Raw genomic sequence first — 16,298 nt, 5'->3', positions numbered from 1 at the left:
ACCCAGAAACTTATCCTAGAGAAACCTGTAGATATATATGTATACAGGATATATGTACAAGAATGTTCATATTAGTATTATTCATAGCAGTCAAAAATTGGAAACACCCACATGCCCATCAACAGTAGAGTAGATAAATACATTGTAGTATATTCAAATATGATAGTATTATACGGCAAAGAGAATGAGCAGCCCACAGTTAAATTCAGCCTCAGGAATGAATCCGGCGTTACCTGAAGTGATCAAAACGAAACACAAAAGAATACAAAACATGAGTCTGTTTGTGTAAAGTTCAAAAACAGGCAAAATTATGTTGAATAAGGATGCGTATCACTATTTTTAAAAAGCAAGGAAATGATTATCACAAAGGAAGGATAATAGTTACTTTAAGGGAGAGGGAGGAAAGGGTTGTGATTGGAGAAGGGTACATAGGTAGGCTTCTGGGACACTAGCGGTTTCTGTTTTTTGATCTGGGTAAAATGTAAAAGTGAAAATTTAAAGAATTCACACTGTTTCCTCTGGCTGGGTAGAATTTTGACATGTTGTGTTTTGTTCATTTTGCTGGTCCTTTAATTACCACTGTTATAGAAAGGGAATGCTTTTTTTTTTTTGCTTTTTTTTTAGTGAAAAGAGATTGGTCTTAAATTTTTTTTCTTGGTTTGTTTTTAAATTATAAAGAGTGGTAAATGCATTAGACTGATTTTTTAAAATGCAATTTTATTGTGATATGCTCACACACCATATAATCCATCCAAAGCATACAATCAGTGGAACACAGTATCATCATATAGTTGTGCATTCATTGCTACTATCAGTTTTAGAGCATTTTCATTACTCCAAAATAAAGAAAAAATATAAAATAAATAAATAAAAAAGAACACCCAAAACATCCCATACCCCTTATCCCCTCCCCCCATTGTTTTTATATTTTTGTCGTTATTTTATTACTCATCTGCCCATACACTGGTTAAAAGGAGTGTCAGTCACCAGATTTTCACTTTCACACAGTCACATGATAAAAGCTATATAGTTATACAGTCATCATCAAGAATCAAGTCTTCTGGATTACAGTTCAACAGATTCAGATATTTCCTTCTAGCTATTCTAATATACTAGAAACTAAAAAGGAGTATCTGTATAATGCATAAGAATAACCTCCAGATTGACCTCTCAACTCTATTTGAGACTTCTCAGCCACTGAAGCTCTGTTTTGTTTCATTTCTTTTCCCCCTTTTGGTCAAGAAGGCATTCTCAATCCCATGATGCCAGGGCCAGGCTCATCCCTGAGAGTCATGTCCCACTTAGTGGGGAGGGTAGTGAGTTTATTTGGAGAGTTGGCTGAGAGAAAGAGGTCACATCTGAGCAACAAAAGAGGTTCTCTGAGGGTGACTCTTATGCATAATTATAAGTAGGTTTAGCTTCTCCTTTGTAAGAATAAGTTTCATAAGGGCAAACCCCATAGACTGATTTTTGAAGTGAGTTTGCTACTTAACATGCAGTAAACATCAGTTTTTTAAATCTTTACATATTCTGAAAATTTGTTTCTTTACAAGTTTTCAGCCCTTTCCCTTAATCCTCCATCCCCCCAATTTTTAAATAGGTTGCTTTTGTTTTTTACCCTTCTCTCCTGCCCATGTTCTCACCCAGTTTAGTATGGTTTCTGTTCTAGGCCCAAACTGGAATGCAGATTTGCCTTTAACCACTTCATACTCATTTTCTTGTAAGAGACAGATTGCCAGAGTCCAATGTCATCTAACAGAGCTGTGAGAGCTAAGGGATGTTGCTTCTTTATACTGTAATAAAGAAAAACCCTTGTTTTGTGTATCTGTCTGTGACATAATTCTTGTAGTACTAATACCATCTGTTTTCTAGGCAGAGGAGAGGCAAAGAGAGGAGCAGCTTGTCTCATTTGGCAGGTAAAGGGATTATTCATACAGCCTGCTAGATAATTGAGATGGGATTTTATATTTTTATACTTGTTAATTTTTAAAATCAGGGAAAAGAAAGGAGGGCAAAACAAAGGGAGACTTAGGGGACATTTTATAATCCACAAAATAAAATTTAAAAGTTAAGACCATGGGCTTTTCTAAGGTCTTTGCATTATGGAAGTAATAAATTAAAAAAAAAAAAAAACATTTTATCTATAAATCATCTTATCTGTAATTCAGATGTAAGTCCTTCAAAGTTCTTGGGCTTCTGTTCACTCATCTTTAAAATTGGGACAACTCATCCTTCAGGAGTATTAAGAGGAAAAGCAAACAATTTGAATGTGAAAGATGTCTCCTTTTTCTTCTCCAAGCTGAATTAACTAATCCCATAGAAATATATGTGTGGTGATAGCTCGGAACTTATCATAGATATGTATCCCCCCCCCCCCCCCACTGCACTATGAGAACCACAAAGACCTGGGGGATTCTGTCTTATTCAGTTTTGTATCTCTAAAACCTGGAAAACATTCTTTAAATACTGGGAGGATGAAGTATGATTTATAGTACTATTGGAAAAATGCTTAGTACTGGATTCTCAAAATGTTTCAATTCTAGGGTAATATGTAATATGCCTTTCTTCTAAATATGGTAATCAAAAAGAAAGGTTATAGCATTTTACTAGCTTTTTACATTTGTTTTCTGTTGAGGCATTTCATCCAAAGCATTACTTCACTAGGAAATTCCTGAAAACCAGGAGATATGATTCTGTTTGACTAATTGTCAGAGCACTGACAGGTCACTTAACCTTCACCCATTTAGTACCCAAAATACCAATACAGCTTGCACTTTGAGAGTCCCTGGAAGACGATGGGCCAATATACTTCATTGACTTCAAATCTCTGGCTATTTTCCTTGTCTAGCAAACCTTAGCAAGATTACAGAGTGTACCTGTAAATGGAAACAAGAAGTCTTATCCCTCATAATGCTTCGTCTCAATTTTGTCCATGGAAGCCAAGACTTTGTTTTCTTAGTGTTGTCAGCTCTTGATCTCTGGATATGAAGTATGTGACCCTCAGGGTCTTTGTATTGATGTCAGTGGAGTTGGAATCCTGGTGTGACTGTCTTTGGATGGGCTCTACTGGCAGTAAAGATGTCGTAGGCATGTCTCATGAATCAACTAGTGTGCTTGTCTCCCTGCAGCCATGAGGAATGGAACCAGATGCAGAGCCAGGAAGATGAGGTGGCCATCACGGAGCAGGATCTGGAACTTATTAAAGAGAGGGAAACGGCAATTCGGCAGCTGGAGGTGAGAGCCAGGTCACATATTTTGCTTGACTCAGTGTGTCTGCAAATATCTGGACTTGCTTTAGTCCACCTGGATTTCCTCTCAAAGTTTATGAAAAAGTATGATATGAGTCATTGTGTGATTTGCATATTATTTGTCTCCGTGTATAGTGAGTTTGAATTGTTACAATGGTGTTAGCCACGGTGCCCAGGAATACTCAAATCCCCTTTCTTCAGTCACCACATCTCATATGTCTCCATGAGAAATATGCTTAGAGAACAGAGCAAGCAATAAATATTTTATTGCTCATTAGGCCTTTGTCCCCAAACCTCAATCCCAAGCTCTCAAGTTAGGCAAGACTCCATAGAGAGTCCTTTTGTATGGTAGAAACGAATAGCTCAGAATAAAAGGCCAAAAGGTTTGTTCCGTTTTTGTGCATACTAAAGTCCAGTCCCAAATTGTGAATCTTATCACTTCAGCGGTTGGGGAAATAGGAGCACATACTGAGGAGGGGTTGGAAGAGAAGTCTGTAGGCCTTTCTTACCTAACTGAGCTTCCAATTTTAACTTTGTACAGTAACCAGTAAAATATTCTTAAACCTGAGTTTTCTTCTTCTTGGAGGTAGAAAGAGGCTGGTGTTCCCGGGGGAAAAGTCCCAAAGGGGCAGTGGGGAGAAGTAAAGGAGAGTAGAATAGAGAAACTTTGAGCTACTTCTTGACCCTCATCTGTGGCAGTGGTTCTGAACCTTTGCTGCACATTAGAATCACCTGGAGAAGTTTAAAAAAAAAAAATTCCCTGGCTCTCCTCCCCCATTGTGACAGATTCAACTATGCAAAATTTCTGGGTTTTGTATGTTTAAAATGGCAGATATACACAGTTTTATATGGTTCAACCTAATAATTCAGAGTTTCTGGGGTTGAGGCCCTGGGCACCATATATTTTTTTAAAAAGCTCCCTCAGGTGATTACAATATGCAGCCAGGTTTGAGATCCACTGCTCTAGAGGCCATCCATTTCCATTTTTAGATGGTATAGTTTATCCTTAACTTATAGTTATTTTATTGCCTTCAAAGATGTCATATCTTTCCTCTATTCTTTTTCACCTACCCCTGCTAATCATTGACTTGGTTGTCTTATTTTAGACATACTGTTACAGCAGGACATAGAGTGACATGTGGAGCTAAGGGTGGATGTCAGGAATAGAGTGGATCACTTCATATTCAACAGAATTAAGTCCAGATTCCTTAGCCTGGCTTGATTTTTTTTTTTTTTTAATTTTTATTAGAGAAGTTGTAGATTTACAGAACAGTCATGCAAAAAATACAGGATTCCCACCTTACATTGATGTGGAACATTTGTTATAATTGATGATACCACTTCTTTATAATTGTACTATTTTTTTTTTAACAGTAATAGCCAGAATTTATTGAGAGATTCTGTGTTACAGAAATTGTGTGAAGCAATTTGCATGGATTATCTCATTTAAAACACCTAATACATAGATCTATGAAATATGTCCTATTATTATTTTTAATTAGAGAAGTTGTAGGTTTTAAGAAAAATCATGTAAAAATACAGCATTCCCATATACCACCCTATCATTGACACTTTGCATTAGTTTGGTACTTATGTTACAAATGATGAAAAAATATTAAACATGCACTATTAACTATAGTCCATAGTTTACATTAGGTGTATTTTTTCCCCATCTACCCACCCTATTTAACACCTTGTATTAGGGTCGTTTATTTGTTATAATTCATGAAAGAACATTCTTATACTTGTAATATTAACCCCAGGCCATCATCCACAACAGTGTTCTCTGTATCATACAGTCCCATGTTTTATCCTCTAACTTTCTTTCTAGTAACATACATGACCCAAAACTTCCCCCTTCAATCACATTCACATACATAATTCAGTGCTGTTAATTGTGCTCGCAATAATGTGCTACCATCACCACCATCCACTTCCAAACCTTTACAATCAACCTAAATAAGCATTAACTACCCATTCTCTACCTCCAGTCTATCCCTGGGTAACCTATATTCTAGATTCTAACCCTGTGAGTTTGCTCATTGTAATTAGTTCATATCAGTGCACTCATACAATATTTGTCCTTTTATGTCTGGGTTATTTTACCCAGCATAATGTCCTCAAGGTTCATCCATGTTGTAACATGCATTAGGACTTCATTCCTTTTTACAGCTGAATAGTTTTCCATTGTATGTATATACCACATTTTTTAATTCATTTATCTGTTGATGGACACTTGGTTGCTTCCGTCTTTTGGCAATTGTGAATAATGCTGCTATGAACATTGGTGTGCAGGTATCTGTTCAAGTCTCTGCTTTCAGTTCTTCTGGCTACACACCTAGTTGTGGGATTGCTGAGTCATACAGTAATTCTATATTTAGCTATAGGAATTGCCAAACTGTCCTCCACAGCAGCTGCACCATTTTACATTCCCACCAGCAATGAATGAGAGCTCCTATTTCTCCACATCCTTTCCAACACTTGTAATTTTCTGTTTTTTTAATAGTAGCCACTCAAGTGAGTTCGAGATGATACCTCATTGTGGTTTTGATTTGCATTTCCCCAATAGTTAGTGATGTTGGGCATCTTTTCTTGGTGCTTTTTAGCCATTTATGTATCCTCTTTGAAAAATATCTATTCATGTCTTTTGCCCATTTTTTAATTGGATTGTTTGTCTTTTTACTGTTGACTTGTAGGATTTTTTTTAAATATATAGTGGATATTAAACCCTTATTGGTTATGTGGTTTCCAAATATTTTCTCCCATTGAGTAGGTGGCCTTTCCATTTTCGTGACAGAGTCTTTCGATGCACAAAAGTTTTTAATTTTGAGGAGATCCCATTTATCTGTTTTTTTTCTTTCATTGTTTTTGCTTTGTATACAAAGTCACAGAAGCCATTGCTACCACAAGATCCTGAAGATGCTTCCCGAAATTTTCTTCTAGGAATTTTATAGTCCTGGCTCTTGTATTTAGGTCTTTGATCGATTTTGAGTTAATTTTTGTATACAGGGTGCAATAGGGATCCTCTTTCATTCTTTTGCATATGGATAGCCAGTTCTCCCAGCACCATTTGTTGAAGAAACTGTTCTTTCCCATTGAGTGGACTTGGCAGCCTTGTCAGAAATCAACTGGCCATAGATGTGAGGGTCTATTTCTGAACTCTCCATTTGATTCCATTGGTCAATATATCTGTCTTTATACCAGTACCATGATATTTTGACCACTGTAGTTTTGTAATATGCCTTAAAGTTAGGAAGCGTGAATCTTCCAACTTAGTTCTTTTTCAGATGTTTTTGGTTATTTCAGGCACCTTACACTTCCAAATAAATTTGATGATTGGCTTTTCCAATTCTGCAAAGTAAGCTGTTGGAATTTTTATTGGGATTGCATTGAATCTATAAATCATCTTGGGTAGAACTGACATCTTAACAATATTCAGTCTTTCAATCCATGAACATGGAATATCCTTCCATTTATTTAGGTCTTCTTTGATTTCTTTTAGCAATCCGTTGTAGTTTTCTGAATACAGGTCTTTTACCTCCTTGGTTAAGTTTGTTCCTAGATGTTTGATTCTTTTAGTTGCTATTGTAAATGAAATTTTTTTTCCTGATTTCCTTCACAGATTACTGATTACCAGTGTATAGAAACACTACTGATTATTGCCTGTTAATTTTGTTTCCTGCCACTTTTCTGAACTCATTTATTAGGTCTACTAGTTTTGTTGTAGATTTTTCAGGTCTTTTTAGGTATAAGATCATATCATCTACAAATAGTGAAAATTTTATTTCTTCCTTTCCAGATTGAATGCCTTTTATTTCTTTTTCTTGCCTAATTTCTCTAGCTAGAACTTCTGGTACAGTGTTGAATAACAGTTGTGACAGTGGGCATCCTTGTCTTATTACCAATCTCATTGGGAAAGCTTTCAGTCTTTTACCATGAAGTACGATGTTAGCTGTGGGTTTTTCATGGATGCTCTTTGTCAAGTTGAGAAAGTTTCCTTTTATTCCTATTTTTTGAAGTGTTTTTATCAAGAAGGGATACTGGATTTTATCAAATGCCTTTACTGCGTCAATGAAGATAATCAGACAGTTCTTCTCCTTTGATTTGTTAATGTGGTGTACTACACTGATTGATTTTCTTATGTTGAACCACCCTTGCATACCTGGGATAAAACCCATTTAATCATGGTGTATAATTCTTTTGATTCAATTTGCAAGTATTTTGTTGAGGATTTTTGCTTCTTATATTCATAAGAGAAATCTGTAATTTTCTTTTCTTGTAATATCTTTATGTGACTTTGGTATTAGGGTGATGTTGACCTTGAAGAATGAGTTAGGTGGTGTTCCTACCTCTTCAATTTTTTGGAAGAGTTTGAGCAGGATTCATATTATTTCTTCTTAAAATGGTTGGTAGAATCACCTGTGAAGCCATCTGGTCCTGGGGCTTTCTTTATTGGGAGGTTTTTGATGACGAATTCAACCTATTTACTTGTAATTGGTCTGTTGAGGAATTCTATTTCTTCTAGAGTCACTGTAGGTTGTTGGTGTGTTTCTGAGAATTTGTCCATTTCATCTAGGTTGTCTAATTTGTTGACATACAGTTGTTCATAGTATCCTCTTATGATGCCTTTTATTTTGGGGTTCAATAGCAATGTCCCCACTCTTATTTCTGAATTTATTTGTGTCTTATTTCTTTTTTTTCTTTGTCAGACTAGCTAAGGGTTTGTCAATTTTATTGATCTTTTCAAAGAACCAACTTTTGGTTTTGTTAATTCCTGTTTTTTATTCTCAATTTCATTTATTTCTCCTCTAACCTATGTTTTTTCTTTCCTTCTGCTTGCTTTGGGGTTAGTTTGCTGTTCTTTTTCTAGTTCCTCCAGGTGTGCAGTTAGGTCTTTGATTTTAGCTCTTTCTTCTCTTTTAATGTAAGCATTTATGGCTATATTTCCCTCTCAGCACCGTCTTCATTTCATTCCATAAGTTTTGTTTTGTTGTATTCTCATTTTCATTCATCTCAAGATATTTACTGATTTCCCTTGCAGTTTGTTCTTTGACCCACTGATTTTTTAAGAGAGTATTATTTAACTTCCATGTATTTATGGATTTTCCAGTTCTCTGCCTGTTACTGATTTCCAGCTTCATTCCATTATGATCAGACAAGATGCTTTGAAAAATTTCAATCTTTTTAAATTTACTGAGACTTGTCCAAATTTATTGAGACTTGTTTTGTGATCCAACATGTGTTCTATCCTGGAAAATGATTCATGTGCCCTTGAGAAGAATGTATATCCTGCTGTTTTGGGGTACAGAGTTCTGTATATGTCTGTTATGTCTAGGTCACTTACCATATTATACAAGTTCTCTGTTTCCTATTGATCTTCATCTAGATGTTCTACCTATTGATGAAAGTGGTATATTGAAGTCTCCAACTATTATTGTAGAGGTGTATATTTCTCTTTTCAGTTTTGCCAGTGTTTTCCTCATATATTTGGGGGCAATGTGGTTAGGTACATAAATATTTATGATTGTTATTTCTTCTTGATGCATTGCCCCTTTTATTAATATATAACGTCCTCCTTTGTCTCTCTCTTTTTTAATGAAATTTTATTGAGATATATTCACATACCATACAATCATCCAAAGTATACAATCAATTGTATAGTTGTGCATTCATAACCACAATCAATTTTTTGAACATTTTCCTTACTCCAAAAAATAAAACTAAAAATAGAATAAAAATTAAAATAAAAGTAAAAAAGAACACCCAAAAAATCTCATACTTTTTTTTTCCCCCTATTAGTCATTTACATTTTGTCCCCCTTTTTTCTACTCATCTGTCCATACACTGGATAAAGGGAGTGTGAACCACAAGGTTTTCACAATCACAGTCTCACCATATAAGCTATATGGTTATATGATCATCTTCAAGAATCAAGGATACTGGATTGCAGTTCAACCGTTTCAGATATTTCCTTCTAGCTATTATAGTACAAAAAGCTGAAAAGGGATATCTATATAATGCATAAGAATAACCTCCAGAATGACTTCTCAACTCCATTTGAGACCTCTCAGCCACTGAAACTTTATTTTATTTAATTTCTCTTCCCCTTTTTGGTCAGAAAGGATTTCTTAATCCCACAATATCGGGTCCAGGCTCATCCCCAGGAGTCATGTCCCACGTTGCCAGGGAGATTTACACCCTGGGAGTCATGTCCCATGTAGGGGGTAGGGCAGTGAGTTTACCTGCTGAGTGGGCTTAGAGAGAGACAGGCCACATCTGAGCAACAAAAGAGGTTCTCTGGGAGTGACTCATAGGCACAATTATAAGTAGACTTAGCCTCTCCTTTGCAGTAACGTGCGTCATAAGAGCAAGCCCCAATATCATGGACTTGGCCTACCACAATGGTAGTCCCCAATGCTTGCAAGAATATCAGGAATTCCCCAGGTGGGGAAGTTTAATGTTTCCACATTTTTCTCCAGTCCCTCATGGGGGCTTTGCAAATATTTTTATTCTCTGCCCAAATTACTTTAGGATGTATCAGGGTTTCACGCTAACCTGTACAAACCAACCAGATCTCACCCCCTATTCAAGGTTCCGTGTAATTATGGTGTTTGAATAAACTAACCATTCAAGTTAACTTATATAGTATGCTACAGAAAATATAGATTTTTGCACCACAGAGAAGCTGAACTTCTCACGGAGAAGCTGAGGATTTAAAACACAATCAATATCATCCTTTTCCCTTTAGTCTGATTTACCTTAGTCCTAACCAAGTCCATTTCCTTCATATCTCTAATTCAAGTCTGATCCCTTTTTCAGCTTCTTTAACATTTGCTGTATGGGGTAATCCTGACATTCATAGCTGCTGAACTCTGGCTCTGAGTCTCACAGATACCTGAAGTTCCAGGGCCCAACCAGGTTACACACAAATAGCTCAGCATCTTAGAATTGAGAGACAACCATTACAACTCATGAATAGATGTGACTGCTGTAAGAGCTTACAATCTAGGAACCTTTAACATAAATCTTTCCCTGATAACTTATGCTCTCAGATTTAATTCTCTATTTTCTGTTTATGGAGAAAGCATGATTTATAGAGCCTTAAATCATGTGTGTTATGTTAATAACCAAAACTTGAGGTAAATAGAAGGAATGAATCTTCTAACATGTTGTTTAATGTTAGTTAATTGTTTTTTGTGTTCCTTAGGCTGATATATTGGATGTCAATCAGATATTTAAAGATCTGGCAATGATGATCCATGACCAAGGTGATCTGATTGGTATGTATTATTGATCCCTTAACCTCAAGGTGAGTTAGTAGTATTTGTGTGCAAAGAAGTCAGTAAGACATGTCAGCTGTAGAATTAAAATTTAGGAATGCCATTTTAAAAAACTATTTTCCTAACAGTTTTCTCATGTTTTCAAATATAGAAGTTATTGTGAGGTGTCCTTGAATGCTCAGCCCTGTTTACTTGCCATAGCCTCTGATTAGTATGACTCTTTAGGGAAATAGTTATCAGCTTCCCAGCTTTTAGTTCCAGAAACTTGCACAATTATGGGATTAGTAACTTAAAAAACAAAAAGAAAACTTTTTATTGAGAAATAACTGCAAGTTTATAAAAAGTTGCAAAAATAAAAATGCTACAAGGAACTTCTGTAATACCTATTACCTCTTGTTGACATTCTACACCATACACTATTTGCTTTCATAGTTGCACTTGTGCTCTCTCTCTCTTTCTCTCTCTCATCTATCTATCTATATATATATATTCATAATTTTTTCTGTCATTTGTGGGTGAATTGCATACTAAATATTTCAGTGTTTATTTCCCAAGAATAGAGATATTTTCTTATGGGGTTAGTAACTCTTGATTCCCTGGCTAGATAGTTGGGATGGTAGTAATAAAACCAGGACCCATAAAATCAAGTCTGCTCAATTTTCAGACTTTAAACTTCTGAGTTTGATAAAATATCTGCTGTTCTTTTTGCAGATAGCATAGAAGCCAATGTGGAAAGCTCGGAGGTGCATGTTGAAAGAGCTGTTGATCAGTTACAGCGAGCTGCTTACTATCAGGTAAAAGCAGTCCCAGTGAAAGTCACTCTCTGCTGCAGACTTTTTTGGGTCATCATAGTGCATTGACACATTGAGAATGGCTACAGCCTCTTGCTTAGGCTTAAATTGGAGGCACATAGTCATAGCTGCTGCCCCAGTTCCATTTTTAGTATTTTCCTTTGCAGAGAGATACACAAAAAGTGTGGAACCATGCATAAACTTACACAGAAACCAACTGGCTATAAAGCTAGGCCTATAAGTTAGCACAATACCTAAATCTGATATAAGGCTGATTTTGTATCCTAAACAGCTGAAATTTTTTTAGATTAGGACAATAATAGGTACAGGTAAAATAGGGCTCTCTAGATAATTTATGTTGACTTGTCACAGAGGATGGACATGGGATCAACCCTGACTGCTCTTTGAATAAATAGGTAATCATTATGGAGCTGTTTCTGTAAAGTGATATTCTTCTACATATTAGCTGTTCTCTATCTCACTATACAAATATTGTGACTAAGGTCCTTCTCATTTCCCCTCAATTTGGTGTTGCATGGAATTTTAGACATAAATAGCATCAAGTCATTTTTCATGTTCTTAGGATAACTTCATTTTACCTGAAATGTTCTTAAAAGAAATTTGTATTTAATAATAGTATTTCCTTTAAAAACCATGTGATGACTTGAGTATCTAACAGTAAAAGAATAATTAAATAAATTATATAAATCCACTCAATGTTATGTTATGTGGGCATTAAAATAGATGTTTATAAAGAGTTCATAATCATAGAAAAATTTTGTGCTAAAATGTTAAGTGAGAAGAAGAGAAAACTTGATCCCAGTTAAGTCAATTAACAATCTACATAGATAAAAGAGCAGAAGGAACTATGAATGTCAACAATTTTATCTGTGGGTTATTATTTTCAATTCTTTCTACTTATCTGTATTCTTTACAATGAACATAAAATTTTATGTAGGTATAAAACTTTTATTAAAAACACATGCAAAAATAACTTACTTTGCTGCTAATATTGCATTGGTGAATGTTGAGATTTTGGAAAGGTCTCTGAATATTTGTCCATGGATAGAGTTAATTTTGAATTACAAGGAGGCAGATTTAAGAAGCACTTGTAGAGTCTTAGAAATAAAAAACTTTACTTATTTCATGAGTATCTTTACCTATTTCTTTCCTCAGAAAAAATCTCACAAGAAGATCTGTATCCTGGTGCTTGTCCTGTTAGTGATTATTGTAATCTTGGGACTTATTATCTGGCAAGCTTCTAAATGAAGTGCTTGCCTCAGAACCTTCTCCCACTGAGCTGTTTTCAAGGGCAAGGGCTTGTTGGAGTCTTGCCAGAACAAACTGATTACAAGAAGAGATCATACACCAGAACGTCCTGTAGTAATTTAGTTAGAAACTAACTACTAACTAGTCCTTGGAATTAGTGATCTATGGAGACAGTATTTATCAATTTATGTATACATTTTATTGACTTCTAAATTTGGAATTAATTTATGTGGATGTTGCTTTCTCTTGTATTCTTATTGCCCTTTGTCCTAAGTGTTTACTGAAGATTCCATTCTAGACATTCGTTTTGACAGGTGACACTACAGTCTTGTAATATTGTCTTTTTATGTGTATACCAGATTTATTTTTTACTAGCAATTGAGATAGAATTACTTTCTGGCACAGGGCATATTGGAGCCTGTCAAAAACTGTATAATAAGCCAACAGTTTTTATTATTTAACATTTTAATTTGAATTTCTAAGAGGCCTATTCTCTATCTGCTTTGAAAGATTTTGGCACTGTATTTAACTGAAAGTAAAAATTTGCACACATAATCTAGATTAAGTGAGAAGTATCTATTTGAGCTGGTCAGTTGTTGTGGTACACATTCCTAGACTGGGTTTAAGGTTCACTTTATTGTCTGCTAGGGTCATCCACAGCAGTTCATCCTTATACACACTAAGCTATCTTATTTTTTTGAAGAAGTTAATTTAATTAACATTACTATACTTTGGTAAACTCTGTGGTACACTCCTTCTCCCACCCATCTGTATAGAAAGGGAGAATTAGACAAAGCATGTTTTTGGAAAAGCAGATGGAAATTGTTTGAAATGATTTAATCTTTTTATTGTTGTTGTTCACTTGTGGTTCTACATTCCTGGTGAATAATGAATGCTGCTTTCAGAAAGCTGCCCTCTACCCCATAAGGGTTGCTGGGCATTTGATGGGAGGAAGATTTTAAAAGCTAGACTGAAGTTGGTTTAAAATGTACTCCTGTGAACCTGGCTATAAAGCAATGAAAAGGTTCTTTTTTTTGTAAATAATACTGGTTTGGAATAGTGATGTTAGACTTATCCTAATTTATGAACAAGAGATTAATCTCTCCATGCATAGTTTTAGACAAAAAAATGTTTCAATAAAAGATTGCTGTCTTGTAATATTTCTTCCACTTCCCTTTTTTCACAGGCTTAGAGCAGTTAAAGGGAACACAGTTTCTTTAGGATCTCATATAAATGTGAATCAGGCCAACTATTTCAGATCATCCTTTAGTGAATTAGAGGACTTGACTACCCTGGGTATATTTATATTCCTTTGTTCCATTTCACTTAATGTTACTTTATCTTCTTTTATAAACTAATGTGAACAGTAGGGAAATAAGAGCCCAAATGCATAAGTTTCTTTGCACTCTTGCACCATTCTACCCAATTAATACAAATAAACATTTTAAAAGCTTTTGTAGTATAAGTTTTTATGAGTTAACATCTTAATGAGGTAGATATTAGGTAATGTTCCTCCTGAGAAAAACTGAAACCTGCCACACTCTGTAGGAGCAAGACTGGAGGGATCAGTTGATGGTTGGTTTGGAGGATGGAATAGGTGTGGCTGTATCCTTTTCTTGCAAATACAGGATGGAATTTTTGGTCCAAGTGGCCCAAGCAGCAACTTCAGAGCTAATTCCTTGGTTCTATGATAACTGCCCCTTCAATTCCAAATTATAGCTGAATTTGGATACATCATTTGTAATATTCCAGAAAAGAAAAAAAAAATGTCATTGTGAAAACTATTTGAATTTGGGTAAAACAACCATAGTTCTATTCTGTAATACTAGTTGTAGTGATGATGGTCATGGGTAACAAAGATGAACTTGGCCTAGGATTTGTGATAGTTGCCAAAGATTCTGCTAGATGGTCCTAATAAACCTATTCACAGAATCCTCCCCATCTGTGTCTTGATCATCTTTGGGGGCACCATGGTCCAAGACAGTGTTTCTTTTTTTTTTCCTAATTCAGTTTTATTGAGTTATATTCACATACCCTACAGTCATCCACAGTGTACAATCAGTTGTTCACAGTACCATCAGAAAGTTGTGTATTCATGACTAAAATAAATTTTTGAACATTTTCATTACTCAAAAAAAAAAAAAAGATTAAGAATACAAATAAAGAAGAACACCAAAACATCCCACCCCCTATTATTCATTTAATTTTTGTTCCCATTTTTCTACTTATCTGTCCATACACTGGATAAAGGGAGTGTAAGTGACAAAATTTTCACAATCACACAGTCATACAATAAAAGCTACCTAGCTAGTTATACAGTTGTCTTCAAGAATCAAGGCTACTGGGTTGCAGTTCAACAGTTTCAGGTATTTCCTTCTAGCTATTATAGTACACTAAAAGCTAAAAAGGGATATCTATTTAATGCATAAGAATAAGGTCCAGAATAACTTCTCAACTCCATTTGAAATCTCTCAGCCACTGAAACTTTATTTTGTTTCCTTTCTTTTCCCCCTTTTGGTCAAGAAGGCATTCTCAATCCCACGATGCCAGTTCCAGGCTCATCCATGGGAGTCGTGCCCCATGTTGCCATGGAGATTTACACCCCTGGGAGTCATGTCCCATGTAGGGGGTAGGGCAGTGAGTTCACCTTCCAAGTGGGCTTAGAGAGAGAGAGAAGGCAGTGTTTCTTTTTTTAATGCAATTTTAATGAGATATAATCACACAACATGCAATCATTCAAAGTGTACAATCAGTTGTTAATGGTGTCGTCATATAATTGTGCTTTCATCACCACAATCAAACGTGGAACATTTTCATTACTCCAAAAAAATAAAATAAAAAAGAACATCCAAAACATCCTATTCCCCTACTCCCATTGTTCATTTACTTTTTTTCAAATACAGTTTGAGATATAGTCACACACCTTACAGTCATCCACAGAGTACAATCAGTTGTTCACAGCACCATCTTACAGTTATGTGTTCATCAGCATCAATTTTTGAACCTTTTCCTTACTCCAAAATAAAAATAAAAGCAAAAAAGAACACCCAAATCTTTCAATCCCCTCCATCCTACCCTATTCATCTAATTTTTGTCCCCATTTTTCCACTCATCAGGCAGTGTTTCTTAATCTTGGATTCATATTGGAAAATTTTTAAAGTACTGATATTTAGGTCCCCCTGCCCCTAATTTAATTAGTCTGGATTATAGCCTAGACCATAGGGACTTTTTTTTTTTTTTTTTTTTTTTTTACAATTTTTATTGTGAAATATATATACAGAGAAGTGGTAACTTTCAAAGTAAAATTTAACAAGAAGTTATAGAACAAATTTCAAAGAATATTATGGGTTATAGTTCCACAGTTTCAGTTATTTCATGATTGCAAAATATAACATTTACATAAAAGTAGTAACTTTTCAAGTACAATTTCACAAGTAACTATAGAGCAAATTTCAAAGAGTGTTATGGGTTACAGTTCCATTTCAGTTATTTCCTTCTAGCTATTCTAATACCCTAGAAACTAAGAAAATAATTTTATGTAAAGATTCAGTATCAGTGATCCTTTGTTAAATCATATCTTGTCTGTTGGAACCCCTGCCTGTCGTTTGATCACCGTCTCAATCTTCAGGAATATTTGGGCAGTGACCACCCTAACTTGTTCATATTGTAAAGGAGTGTCAACATGATGGTTAAGGGGGGTTCATCTGTTT

The 16,298-nt window shown here is 35.2% G+C and overlaps 1 protein-coding gene across 1 annotated transcript in view; it reads left to right on the top strand.

Moving 5' to 3' along the window:
- The window catches only part of STX12 (syntaxin 12), a 47,247-nt gene extending 32,720 nt beyond the window's left edge, over positions 1-14,527 (top strand). The window contains exons 5-9 of the mRNA XM_037828018.1: positions 1,873-1,916; positions 3,129-3,234; positions 10,456-10,528; positions 11,240-11,322; positions 12,496-14,527. Coding sequence (XP_037683946.1) covers positions 1,873-1,916; positions 3,129-3,234; positions 10,456-10,528; positions 11,240-11,322; positions 12,496-12,588 — 399 coding nt within the window. The 3' untranslated portion in view covers positions 12,589-14,527. The remainder of the gene's footprint in view (positions 1-1,872; positions 1,917-3,128; positions 3,235-10,455; positions 10,529-11,239; positions 11,323-12,495) is intronic.
- The last annotated feature ends 1,771 nt before the right edge of the window (positions 14,528-16,298 follow it).

The sequence above is a fragment of the Choloepus didactylus genome, chromosome 2, assembly GCF_015220235.1.
Source record: "Choloepus didactylus isolate mChoDid1 chromosome 2, mChoDid1.pri, whole genome shotgun sequence".
NCBI lineage: Eukaryota > Metazoa > Chordata > Mammalia > Pilosa > Megalonychidae > Choloepus > Choloepus didactylus.
Note: the sequence above shows the minus strand (reverse complement) of the source record. Positions and strands in the feature narration are given on the sequence as shown.